Genomic DNA, 13,678 nt, shown 5'->3' with positions numbered 1-13,678 from the left:
CAAACTTGAACAAGAAAGAAAGAACAGGTAAATAATGCTAAAAATCAGAAAGGAAATTATTTTCCTTTCTTTAAAAAAAAAAAAAAAAGGTATCAGGCCTGTCTGAATCTTTGATTTTACTATAAAGAACAAGTGTTATTTAAATATTACTAACAAAAGATGGAAAATCTCCCAGATGATTTTTGGACAAGTAGATTAATGAGACAGAATAGATCACTCAGAAATAAATCTGCACATATATTGACAATAGTTGTAGTGACCCTTCATAGCATTGGCAAAAGGATATGTTTTTAAGTAAATGATTTTAGATCAACTTAATATATTGTCTGGTGGTGTTACATACTTAGATTCCTAGAACAAAACCAACTCCCTACTCATAGATAAAATTGTTAAATTTAAATTTGTGTTTGCAGTTATATTCATAAATGAAATTTATGTAGAATTTGCCTTTTTAGTAATATCTTTATTCTAGTTTTAGTATAAGGTAATAGCTTCATTATACAAATTGTGCTTCACCTGAGTTATATAATTTTTGATGTTCTCTTTGCAGCATATCAGGGGCCATGGGAAAGGTTGATCTTTATTAAACACCGTTTACTCTCCCGCACGCTAAAGTAGTAAAAGTCATTATTTGTTTTGCCCCAAAGGTTTGGAAGAATAGACAATTTGAACATCTTGCTATGCTGATTAAACTTTGCTAGTATATTTTATTATATAAAGATCCTTATCTTATTTTTTTAACTTTTAAAGTTTTATTTTCTACATTTTACTGTATATTATGACAATAAAATCAGATAATAAGGATATCATAAAATATTTTATTGTTTAGTATTCTGTTTATGACTGCTTCAGATAATATGCTACAGTATAAAAAAGCAACCATTTTTGCAAAAGCTAAATGAAATCCAAAGCTTTTACTTAGTGACTAATTCTAAATAATGGAAAACCTCACTTTCTGAAGAAAATATGAAGGAGAGAAAAACTTGGTACTTCAGAGCTATACAGTGAGATTTAATGCTTAGTTTGGCATTAGACAGTGTTGTATTTAACTTGTCGAATTCAGGTTTTTAATATGTGTATTTACGCTCTAATTTCCCCATTTTAAAGTGTAAAGAAAGGATGAGGCCTGTCAAAGCAGCTTTGAAACAACTTGATAGACCTGAGAAAGGCCTTTCAGAAAGAGAGCAATTGGAGCATACTAGACAATGTTTAATAAAAATTGGAGATCATATCACAGAATGTCTGAAAGAGTATGCAAATCCTGAACAAATTAAACAGTGGAGAAAGTAAGTGATATACTTTTCAGGAACTGTTAAATTAATATTTAATGTAATTAGTTGTCCCTTGTATTTCAGTTTAATTTTCTACTTCTGAAGTTTAGGCAACGAAAAGTATCTTTTAAAGAGGTAATCTGAAGGTGATTGTTTTTACTTTTCACCTTTAATTTTAAAGCTTTTTTATTCATGAGTGATTGCTTAATTATACATCATGAGAAACCACAAGGTGACATCTCTGCCTTTAAATAAGAAACATGAAAGCTTGTTTCATTAAAAATTTAAATTGCATTTTATTTTAAAGTCACTGCCCTTCACCAAACAAATAGATTTATTTGTTCCATAAATTTAGTAAATTCATTTTCTGTGAAAAAATCCTATCCTTTTCTCTTTCCTTCTTAAATTTAATCAAGATTCATTTGAAAGAAAGGAGATAGGAAATTGACCATATCACTAAACTTTTGCACACAAGTAAAACTGATTTGTCATATGTAGGGAAACTGAAACCATGCACTAAATATTTTCCACCAGACTAATTTACCTTTTCTCCTTCTAGAAACCTGTGGATTTTTGTATCTAAGTTTACTGAGTTTGATGCAAGAAAATTACACAAATTATACAAACATGCTATTAAAAAACGACAGGAATCTCAGGTAAATTAATGCATTTTCCTGATAATTCTTTAATATCATGAGGTATTCTTTCTTACAGAAGAGTTGAATAAAGTTGAAGGAATGAGAAATAGAAAATCACTATTAGAATGCCACAAAAATTGTTGCCATAGCATCCACTGATGACAGCTAAAATCAGCAGGGGAAAAAAGCAAAGTAACTTTATAGAGGAAAAATCCAGCTGACACGACCTTTTAATTAAGTGACTAAATGACCTAACCATTCATCATGAGCTCCCTGATATAACACTGAGAATATCACTCACTTCTGTGATAGTCTTGCAAAAATGTATAGCCTCAATCTAATCATAAGAAAACATCTAAGAAACCCAAGTTGAGGGATATTCTACAGAATAAATGTCCAATGCTTTTCTAAAGTATCAAGATCATGGAAGAAAAGACTGAGGAACTAACTGTGTGTCATTTATTAGTAAAAACATTTATTAGTTAAGTCTATGGGGTTTCCAATTAGATCCTGGGACAGAAAAAAGAATATTAGTGGGAAAATATGAACTCTGAGTGAAGTCTGTAATTCAGTTAATAGTATTTTTGTACCTGTGTTAATTACTTGGTCTTATAATTATGCATCGTTTTGATATGGTTGTGTAAGATACTAACATTAGGAGAAACTGGGTGAAGCATATGGGAACTCTTGGTACTATTTTTGCAACTTTTCTGTAAGTCTAAAATTAATTCAAATATAAAAATTATTTAATTTATGGGACAAATAGTTTGTGCTTAGAAAAATATTGGTTAATGTTACATTTGTACATTCTAATACCTTGTGTGAGGACTTATTTCAGTATCAGGAACTTCTTTTTAAGAATTTTCTTTTTCCCTATTTCCTAAGAGGATTTGAAGCCACTTATAAAAGATTCTTATGTATGTGCATTTATTTTAGCAAAACAATGACCAGAACAGCAATTTGAATGTCCACGTTATTAGAAATCCAGGTCAGTAAGCTTCGTTATCTATCATAGTTATGAAGAATAAATTTAAAGTTTTTTCTTTTGTTTTAAATCAACCAAATTATAAAAAGCATTCTTAAGTTTTTTTTTTAATTTAAAAATACCTTGATACTGAGAATGTACTGGGATTCTAAAACATACTTACATTACTATATAAAATCTGTTAAACAATAATCCTTTCTTAGCTTATTTTACAATTTTCCATAAATGATAAAAGTTGAACTTTTTTCCTTAACAGATGTGGAAAGATTGAAAGAGAATACAAATCACGACGATAGCAGCAGGGACAGTTATTCATCTGATAGACACTTGTCTCAGTATCTTGATCATCATAAAGATCGATATCAGGGAGATTCTTACAAAAAGAGTGATTCCAGGAAGAGACCCTATTCATCATTTAGTAATGGTAAAGATCATCGTGATTGGGATCACTACAAGCAAGACAGCAGGTAAATTTGACAGTCACATTTGAAATTTTGCTTACATTTGTCTTTTTTCCTTTTATTTGCTGCATTTGACCTGTCAGCCAGTGCAGTCTTTAGTCAAAACAAGTCTTACGTGAAAGAAAAGTATTTGCTTTTCATTAAGAAAAATCAGCATGTAGTACTTCTTTTATATTAAATTGGTTCTTTGAATTAAAAATGTAATATCAAAATATGCAATAAGGTGAAAGGTGTACTGTAAAGAATGTGATTATGGGATTCATTTTTGCTAATTTTGGAGAATATTGGTCAAATATGCTTCAAATTATGTTGGGGTAAATAGGAGTAAAACACTTGCTGGAATATGATTAAAATTTGGGGGGAATTCTGCATACCATATTTTTTTAAAAACTCACAGGGGTAAAAATTTATTTGAACACACCTCATGAGGTTAAACTTAATCTCCACAATCTGGTTTGAAGCCTTTAAGCAGTAAGGAACCTGAAAATAATAACAGCAGCATTTATTTTCTGAAATTACTGATAAAGGAATATCATTAGTTAATGATTGTTACTACAAATAAATTCAAACTGAGAATTAAAAGGTTGAGGGGGGTGGGAATCGGAAACTCTTTCTTCCACATTTTACTTGTGCTCACTGCAATAATATCTTCTTCCTGAGAAGTACTGCCATGCTATGACTACATCAGTCGTAGAACAGCTCTTTAAGTTAGAAAGGGGGATATAATGAAAGTGGAAAGCTCTATTTGTCAAAATTTCACACTTACAGACTTACAAAAAATATTAAATTATGTGTATTTAATTCAGTGTATTTTATTTGAAAAGGCAAGTATTTTAGGGTTTAGTTTTTATTGAACTGCCACATTTATGTATGGAATGTATTTCTCAGTAATTCATGTGTCAAGTCCTATAACTAGTCAAACTTGAGGAAACTTCGAATAGGCAACACCAACCAATCAAAATTCTCCTTTGCAATTATTTCATAGATGGCATTGTTTTTTCCTCACTCAGAGGCTTAAAAGGTTCTGATTTCAAGGGTGTTCTAGATAGTTAAAATTCTCTTAATTCTAACCTTGAGATAATTAAAATGCATTAATACAAATTATGTGTAGAATAAAAAGTAGCAACCTCTCTAAAATTAGGTGCTATCTGAGGTGTTCTGGCTCACTTTAGTTTTATGAATTGAATAGTTTTTCCTGAGGTATGTAGTGATACTGTCCAATAATTTTTAAGCTGTTTTATGAAGTTTTATAATGAAACACTGAACAAGAAGACATCTTTAAGGATTTTTTTATTTCACTTTTTAGTAATATTTTTTATTTGGAAATATTTTAATTTGACTAAAATTCCTTCTCTTTTATTAGATATTACAGTGATAGAGAGAAACACAGAAAACTGGATGATCACAGGAGTAGAGATCACAGACCATCAAATTTGGAAGGAAGTTTAAAAGATAGATCTCATTCTGATCATCGTTCTCATTCAGATCATCGATTATATTCAGACCACCGGTCAAGTTCTGAATATACACATCATAAATCTTCCAGGGATTATAGGTATCATTCAGATTGGCAAATGGACCACAGAGCTTCCAGTAGTGGCCCTAGGTCACCACTAGATCAGAGGTCTCCTTATGGCTCCAGATCTCCGTTCGAACACTCAGTTGAACACAAAAGTACACCTGAGCATACCTGGAGTAATCGGAAAACATAACAAAAACTGATATTTTGTCTTTCTGGACTTTTCTTTTAGCCATATATCATAAACCAACACAGTAATTGCCTTACATGACTTGAAAGATATAAACAGATCTTCTATCAGTAGCAGTATTGTTACTTCTTTCCAGGATGCAAGGTCTATTATCCCAACAGAAGAGAAAATATTTTTATATTTAAGGATTATGCTGCACTGTACTACAAATGTTGTAGTACTTTTTTTTTTTTCTTTTTTAAAGAAATGGAAAATGTTTACTATTACAGGGACCTCAACACTGCCCTCCCATATAGGCTGGATAAAACTGTTTTTTAAGTCAGTGATTTTAGACTGACTTTCATTTAAATTATGTTTGTATATGAACTTTACACTCTGACCTGTGATCATGTTTCAGGAAGGAATGAAAGAGAGTTCTTTTCTTAATAAAGAAAAAACACTCAAGGACTTTGTTCACTTTCCAAAGCTACTTGTTTACATTGTACACTGCGACCACCTTGCCGCTTTTCATCACAAGCTTGAATATTTAAATTCTGTACTTATATCTGTAAAATAGCCAGAAATTTCCTGTTCGTGATCTATTATTATGCCTTTTTTTACTAAAGAAAATGGCTGTAAATTAATGTAAATGAATTAAATGAGCTTTCCTTAACTTCCTTCCCCTTCTCAGGCTTTTTTTGACTGTTCCTTTCCCTACCAACTCAGGCTTTCTTATCATTAAAAATATATATATATATATCAGTGTAATAACACTTTTTAATGATTTATCTTGATGGAATCATTGTTTAGAATGTTAAAAAAAAATGGGGAAAGGGGCCCCTAAATTCCTTTAGTTACCTTTTTATATTGGATATTTTATTAGATACATGTTGTTTCTCCCCTCCCACCCATCCTCCCCTTTTTTTCTTTTTCAGTCAGGACTGTGTTTGTAGTAACGATGAGATGATATGTAAAATCTAAATGCATGCTCTGGAAACTTTTTTTTCAGATGCATTTGGTTTAAAAGGGTAGGTGTATGAACACTTCCAGAATCCAAAATGGCCAAAAGTTATTGTAAATCCATTTGTTTTCCCTTTTCATATGGGCAATAATGTCAAATGTGCTATGCAGTCAGGTAACATTTTAGATAAACTTGATTGACTTTTAATATTAACTGTTACAATGCACACTGATTGTATATAAAAACCTTATATATGACAAATTAAATTTAAAAAAGGATATGTGGGCTCCTGTAATTTTCTGCTGCATTCTTATTCCCTCAAGCACTTAACCTTTTTAAAAAATAACATTTAGCTGCCAAAAAAAGGTTATTTTGGTAAGCAGTTGAATGTTGGTAATGTGTAACACTACAGCTAAATCTGTTTTAAAGATTTTATATGAATCTTGCTATGAAGTTAACAGTTCATAGAAAAATCTTTGGACTTGCTGGCTTCCTGCAAATATTATTTTAGAATGCCTTATATTTATTCACAGATTATTACTTTGTTATATTCAGTGGGAATTTTCAAATGATATGAAATACATTCTTGGATGTATGCTGTGATGTAACAAATTTGAGTCTTAACTTTGATAAATAATGAGCGTGTGTGAATATATTCCTATACGTGTCCCTGTTATTAGATATGGGAGCAAGCTACAAAAATTTGTCCATAGGTATACTGGTTTTTTTAATATTATCCTCCTATCCAGTTAGGTCTCAAATTTATATTACGTACAAAAAAAGCTTTACTTTTTTTTAAAGCCATGATCCCTCTTTTAGAAACAATTGCTCTGAAGAATAATGAACTGTTTCTTTCCTGGTATATAAGATAATATGTGAGGGAATTACTCTACTTTTAAACACCTAATTTATAATTAAATGCAAAAGTGTTGAAATACCAGCACTGGTGCATATTTTTTAAGCTTGTTCACTTTTCTCCACACGTACTTATAAATCACAGTACAACATTTGACTAAAATTATGGTTAATGAAGCTATAATAGTAACACAATAAATGGATCAGGGTTGGCATTTTTAATTCAACATGTAGCTAGAACATTTGCATTATATTCCATTTTGCAAATTTCTTAAAGCAATATTGCATTTTTTGAGACAATAGAATGGGCTCTTGATTTACAATACTACATATAGTTCTATATATCAGCAATAAGCTGCATTGAATGAAACATCTAAAACAATTGTTGGAAAATGCTTATTATTTGTAAGAAGTCAGCAATTAAGTAGAACAAGAAGCCATAAGTTTATTGACACAAAGATATTAGTACATAGATATAATAGGGAACATTCCTTATACATGCTTATTTTTCATCCTGCATACTCATTCTGCTTCACTTATTTTTATCCATTTATTTTTTAAGGATGAGAGATTATGCATAGTATTGTAACAAACCCTCCACTTTAATAATATATAATAAATTATTCTTACTAAAAGTAATGGCCTGTTTGCTTATAAAGAAAATATTCTTTGTTTAGGTTTTGTTAGAAAATAGTTTTCAGACTGGAAAGCTGTTTGGAATTTGAATGGTGTGTTAATTAGGTTCAGGATGAGTAGTTTAATAAAACGACAGCCTTTACAATTGGGTACAAAGAAATAGATTATATGAAAATTTATCTTTTGTAATCTATTTTTGTAGGTTAATGAAAGGGGTGAGTAGATATGTACTAACTGATCTCACACAGATTTATCGTTCATTTTCATGAGACAGAACCTACACTTAGGGGTAAGGGTAAATGGCATGATTATTCTTTGTACTGCATTATTCTATTTTTGACTAAGAAGATGGTCTTTGGACCGTAAATAATACCATGTAGCTCTTTAACAGCTGTTTTTTTTTTTAAAAGGAGAAAGTGGCTTGGACAAAAGCAGCTATTCCTTATATGTAGATTTTTGAAGGTTTTTCCAGCTTCCATTGGAAACTTGAACTAGTAAATGTGGCTTAATTTGGTAAAAATTTTGAGTAGTTCATTACTAGCAGATAATGTGAAAAAATATTAAATTTGTATGAATTGGTATATTTAAGCATGTTAATATAGATTTCTCTATCAAACAATAGGTTACTTAAAATCAAGACAGTTAAAAATAGAAAATTATTACATATTATGTTGCATTTATACAAAATCTGTGAGGGAAGTGACAAGACAACAACGCAACAACAAAAATATCTTGATACAAAACACCAAAACTTCTCTTGTAGAATTCCTAAGGCATCCAATTTTAGGTCTTTGGAAGAAAATAATTCAGTTGAAATTATATTTTTTCCTGCTAATGACTAGTAAGTGATTTTGTGCACTGTTTTATACTGATTTTCCTAAACTAATCGATTTTATTACAGGAAATCTTTGGATTCCTTTTTATAAAGAAGTAAGGATAGGAAATTTTAACTGTTAAAACCACTAAAGACCAAATTGGGAAAGTTGCGATTAAAGAAAATATTTCCCAGATTTTGCAAAATGCATATACAAATTTACCAGTGAGGTTTCATGGACCTGGTTTTTCTACCCTAAAAGACCATTGGCCACCTTGCCCTTTAGTTTTAAAAAATAAAAATTACCCTAAGTTTTGATTTGAAACAGGATTGATAGTTTAAACTCTCAGTTGAGTAAAATGCTATTAATCCCATGTTTCACCATACATTTTGTGTCTTGATCTAAATATTAAACTGATGAGGTATAAACAGTCTCCAAAAAAAAATCTTTTTCAACGAACTAAGGATATTGGTTTTATAGATAAAAATTATCTGGCAGAAAATGTGGGTTGTGTTGTAATTTCATTATAGTAGACTACTATAAATTATGTTTCCAAGCTTTAGACTAATCTGTGGAGCTTAACTATTCAGTACTTGTTTTTTCCTGTTTACTTTTCAAATCTTTTTATGTCTGTGGTGCTCTGCAGTCTGTATGTTGAGTTGGTGTGGTTTTACTTTTTAATTTTTAGCTGAACAGGTCTTGCCTCTTACCCATTCTTTTCATTTCCAGGATTTCTATAGTATTGCTCTGTATTGTATGACTTGATTTTTGTCCATCTCAGTAGTTTAGCTGTTTTTCTTTCTCTTTGTATTTCTGTGCTGAATTATCTTCAGCGCCATCCAATCCTATAAACTCATTTCTACTTAAATATCCAATAGAAAACTAATTTTGAAATATGCAAAACCAAGCTTAACCTTTCTCTACCAATAATATTAGAAAAATATTTCCAGTTGTTCCATAGTTTTGAATAAATGAATGGAATCAACATTCACAGCTCTATCTGACCTAAGGCATTTCCCTACCCCCTACGATTTCTGTTCTTTCTGCTCAACTCACACTGTGCTGTTTTTACCATACATCAAAGAATCCTGTTTTTTTGCACTGTTTGTTTCCTCTACCAAGAATGCTTTACCCCTGATTTGTGCAGAGCTTGTTCCCTCAATTCAGGTCTTATTAAATGTCATCTCAGGGCTCCAAATCGGCACACCCCATCATTTTTAATGTCCAATATCTTGTTTTGTTCTAGCACTTAACATTATTTGACCTTAGTTATTTTGTTCATCATTGACTGCCTCCCCAACTGGAGTGTAAAAAATACAGGGGCTTTATTTTTCTCGCTGCTGTATCCATAGCACCTAAAACTCTGTGTGACATACAAATTGATTTTGGCATCTCCTTATAAATGGCCAACATTACAAAATTCTGTGTTTTGCTGATCTTCCAGTTTTAAACCTGACTGATAAAAATCAACCTTCTATAGAAATGCAGAAAGACTGTCTTATTTTTAGGAATTAAGATCAATAGAGAAAGAACCCAGTAATGTGGTTTCAGGGATTTTAATTCTTTGACTTTAATAATGAACATAATATGCTTACGTAAAAATGAAGAGAAACTGACTTCTGTAAATTATTGCTACTTAGACAAAATCATTGTAATACCTTGCAAAATACTATGCAGAAACATGGTATATAATAGGGATATATAAAACATTTCACTTTTATCTTTTGAACGGAAACATTTTTAGGTAGCATAATACACTATCTTTCCCTACTCACTAGTAAAGAATATAATTTGAAGAGGGACTAATGAATGCAAGAGAAATATGTTCCATTTCTAATGTTTTATATATGAAGTCACAAGAATTCCCTTCTCATGGTACTTAATATTTTCCCATTAAAAAATTAACATGTTTATATAAGTCAAATTCATCCTCTCTAGGTGTACAATTTGATAAGTTTTGACAAATAGTTGTGTAATCATCAACGTTCTCATCCCCTTTGCATCAGTCCCTTTCCCCCCCACTCTCAGCCCCTGGAAACTTGATTTCTCCCTGTAATTTTACCTTTTCCAAAATACCATTCAAATGGATATATACAGCTGCCTTTGAGCCTGGCTTCTTCCACTTTACAAATAACACTTGAGACTCTTCTGTGTTTTGTGTTTATCAGTAGTTAATATTCCTTTGTATGGGTGTACTACAATTTGTTTATCCATTCACCAACTGGATGGATAATTGGGTTTCCAGTCCTATGGCTATTATGAATAAAGGTGCTATAAACATTTGTGTATATAGGCACATGAAATGCATCTTAATTTTTCTTGGGTAAATATCTTGGAGTGTTATTGCTGGTAAGTGTATATACCATTTTACTTTCCTGCCAGCTATATATATGTGAGAGTTCTTACTCCATGCTTGCAAGCACTTTGTATTGACAGGTTTTTGTTGTTTTTATTAGCCATTCTAATGTGTAGTGGTATCTCGTGATTTTAATTTGCATTTCCCTAATGACTAATGAAATTCAACATCTTTTCACATGTATTTGCCATCTTTATCTCTTCTTTGGTGAACTGCCTGTTGAAATATTTTCCAATTTTAAAAAAGTGTTTCCTTCAATTGTAAGAATTTTTTAAAAATATCTTGGTTACAAGTCCTGTACCACATAAACTTTGCAAATATTTTCTACTAGTTTATGGTTTATCTTTTCATTTACCTAGTGCCTTTTGAAATGCAATTTTAAATTTTTTATAAAGTCCAATTTATCACGTTTTTTTCTCTTATGCTTCATTCTTTTTGTCTGGACATCTTTACCTAACCTGAGATCACAAAGATTTTTCTCTAATTTTTGGAAGTCTTACCCTTTTAGGAATTATGTTCAGATCTATGATCCATTTACAGTTAATCTTTGCATATGGTATGAGGGATGAATCAAAGTGGGTTTTTGGTTTTGTTTGTTTTTCTTTTGCAGATGGATATCCAATTGTTCCAGCACCATTTGTTGAAAAAACTATCCTTTTTCCACTGAATTTCTATTGTACCTTTAATGATGAAAATCAAGATCTGTTTCTGGGTTCTCTATTCTGTCCCATTAATTTCTATTTCTGTCTTTATGCCAACACCACAGTATCTTGATCACCATAGCTTTTTTAGTAAATTTTGAAGTCAGTGTGAATTCTAAATGTTGTTCTTTTTCAAAATTGTTTTTACTATTCTAGATTCCTTTGCTTTTCCACATACATTTTAGAATCACCTTGTCAGTTTCTACCAAAAGCTTTCTGGGATTTAATTTGATATTTCATTGAACCTGTAATGAGTTTGGGAAATATTGGCATCTTAAAAATATTGCGACTCCCAAATTATGAATGTAGTATATATCTCCATTATTTAGGTATTTAATTTCTCTCATCATTGTTTTGTGAGTTTGCAATGCACAAATCTTGATAAATTTTAGATTTACCCCTAGTACTTCATGTTTTAATGGTATTGTAAATGATTTTTCTGTTTAAAATTTCATGTGTTCATTGATTTTTGTATTTTACCTTGTATCCTGTGACCTTGCTTCACTCACTAATTAATTCTAATAGCTTTATTGCAGAATCTTGGAGATTTTCTACATGGATGATCATGTCTTCTATGAAAAAAATTCTGTTTGTTCCTTCCCACTCTTTATGCCTTGTCTTCTTTCCTTAATGTACTTTTTAGAACCTCTAGTGTAATGTTGGCTAAAATGGGCATTTTTTTCCTTATTCCCATCGGGGGTTTGGGGGTGGGAGTGGGGATTACGAATTCAGTCTGCAACCACTGAGTGTGATATTAATTATGGGTTTTGTTGGGGTTTTTTTGTTTGTTTGTTTGTTGGTAGATAGCCTTTATCTTGTCAGGGAAAGTTTCTTCCCAGTTAGCTGAGAATTGAAAGAAAAAATATTTGTATTTCATACCTTAAATATTTCTTCATGGGAAATGTGCACCTGTTGCATAACTTCTCAAATCTTGGAATGAGATTGGAGACCACTACCCTCATTATTTGTTCCATATTCATTTTCTCACAGCACTTGCTTTTTATCAAAGAAACCACCAAACTCAGCTTTCTGATGCAGTTAAATCTAATGTTGAAACTGTGGACTATCTTGAGCTAGAGGTTCATGTTGTTTTAGGCAGATAAACACTATCACTGTTTTCCTCAAAATTTGTAAAGTACCCTGCAGCACTCCTATTTTGCAGACCACAGTGCTAGCTCACACTCAACCTTTTAAAATAATTTATTGTAATTTAGCTAATTTATTTTTATCTCCTTTATGTACTCCTCCTCTTCCTGACATTCTGTGCCAAATATAGTATTCAGTTGATGTTCACAATCTCCTTGAGAGACTTGTCACTTTTTGGAATTCTTACTTGGCTGCCTAGTGACAGCTCTTTGATGGACTCAAGAAAAACTGATTTTATAGGTTTTTCAGCTTTTTGTTGTTGGTAGGAGGGAGAAATATTCTTATGGCAATCTGTTTCCTAAGGATACAGGAAATTCTCAAATGAGGTTTTTTGGTCAACTTCATTGAAGTATAATATACATAAAATGCATCCATGTTAAGTGTGCAGTTTGACTAATGTATACACTACCATAATCATGATTTGGAATATTTCCAATATCCCCAATGTTTCCATTGTGTACCTGCTCACAAGTCCCCATCCTTAAACTGGCTCACTAATCTACTTTCTTTTACTATAGGTTGGATTTGTCTTCTTGAGTTTCAAATAAATGGAATCATACAGTATGTACTCTTTTTTTGGTCTGGCTTCTTTTGCTGATGTAATGGTTTTGCGAATAATGTTGCATGTTAGCACTTTCCCTTTCATTGATGTGTAATATTCCATTGTATGAATATATTACTCAGTGAATGAGTTGTTTCAGTTTTTGTCTGATATGAATAAAGTTCTATGAACATTTCTTTACAAGTTGTTTTTTACATGTTTTCATTTCTCTTGGGTAAATACTTTGAAAAGGAATTGCTGTGCTATATGTTAAGTACATATCAAACTTTCTAGGAAACTGCCAAACTTTTTCAGTGACTGTGTCATTGCAAAATGTGCAGTATGTGAGAATTCTAGTTATTTTGCAACCTTGGCAGCACACTATTATCGATTTTTTGAGCTATTATGATAGTATAATGGTATCACTTGTGGTTTTAATTTGCTTTTTTTTTTTTTAAAGATTTATTTTTGTTTTTATTTAATTCCCCTCCCCTCTCCCGGTTGTCTGTTTTCTGTGTCTTTTTGCTGCGTCTTGTTTCTTTGTCCGCTTCTGTTGTCTCAGCGGCAGGGGAAGTGTGGGCGGCGCCATTCCTGGGCAGGCTGCACTTTCCTTCGCGCTGGGCG

General features: G+C 31.5%; 1 protein-coding gene across 2 annotated transcripts in view; it reads left to right on the top strand.

The window, feature by feature from the left end:
* The window catches only part of CHD1 (chromodomain helicase DNA binding protein 1), a 68,006-nt gene extending 61,724 nt beyond the window's left edge, over window positions 1-6,282 (top strand). Inside the window, exons 32-36 of one of the 2 annotated variants that reach the window (XM_058276623.2) lie at window positions 1,108-1,286; window positions 1,831-1,927; window positions 2,846-2,897; window positions 3,151-3,361; window positions 4,719-6,282. In XM_058276623.2, the coding sequence (XP_058132606.1) occupies window positions 1,108-1,286; window positions 1,831-1,927; window positions 2,846-2,897; window positions 3,151-3,361; window positions 4,719-5,067 (888 nt within the window). In that variant the 3' untranslated portion in view covers window positions 5,068-6,282. The remainder of the gene's footprint in view (window positions 1-1,107; window positions 1,287-1,830; window positions 1,928-2,845; window positions 2,898-3,150; window positions 3,362-4,718) is intronic. The other variant, XM_058276619.2, reaches the window with a different exon arrangement.
* Window positions 6,283-13,678: the final 7,396 nt, after the last annotated feature.

The sequence above is a fragment of the Dasypus novemcinctus genome, chromosome 2, assembly GCF_030445035.2.
Source record: "Dasypus novemcinctus isolate mDasNov1 chromosome 2, mDasNov1.1.hap2, whole genome shotgun sequence".
NCBI classification, from domain to species: domain Eukaryota; kingdom Metazoa; phylum Chordata; class Mammalia; order Cingulata; family Dasypodidae; genus Dasypus; species Dasypus novemcinctus.
This window is presented reverse-complemented; position numbering and strand designations above follow the sequence as displayed.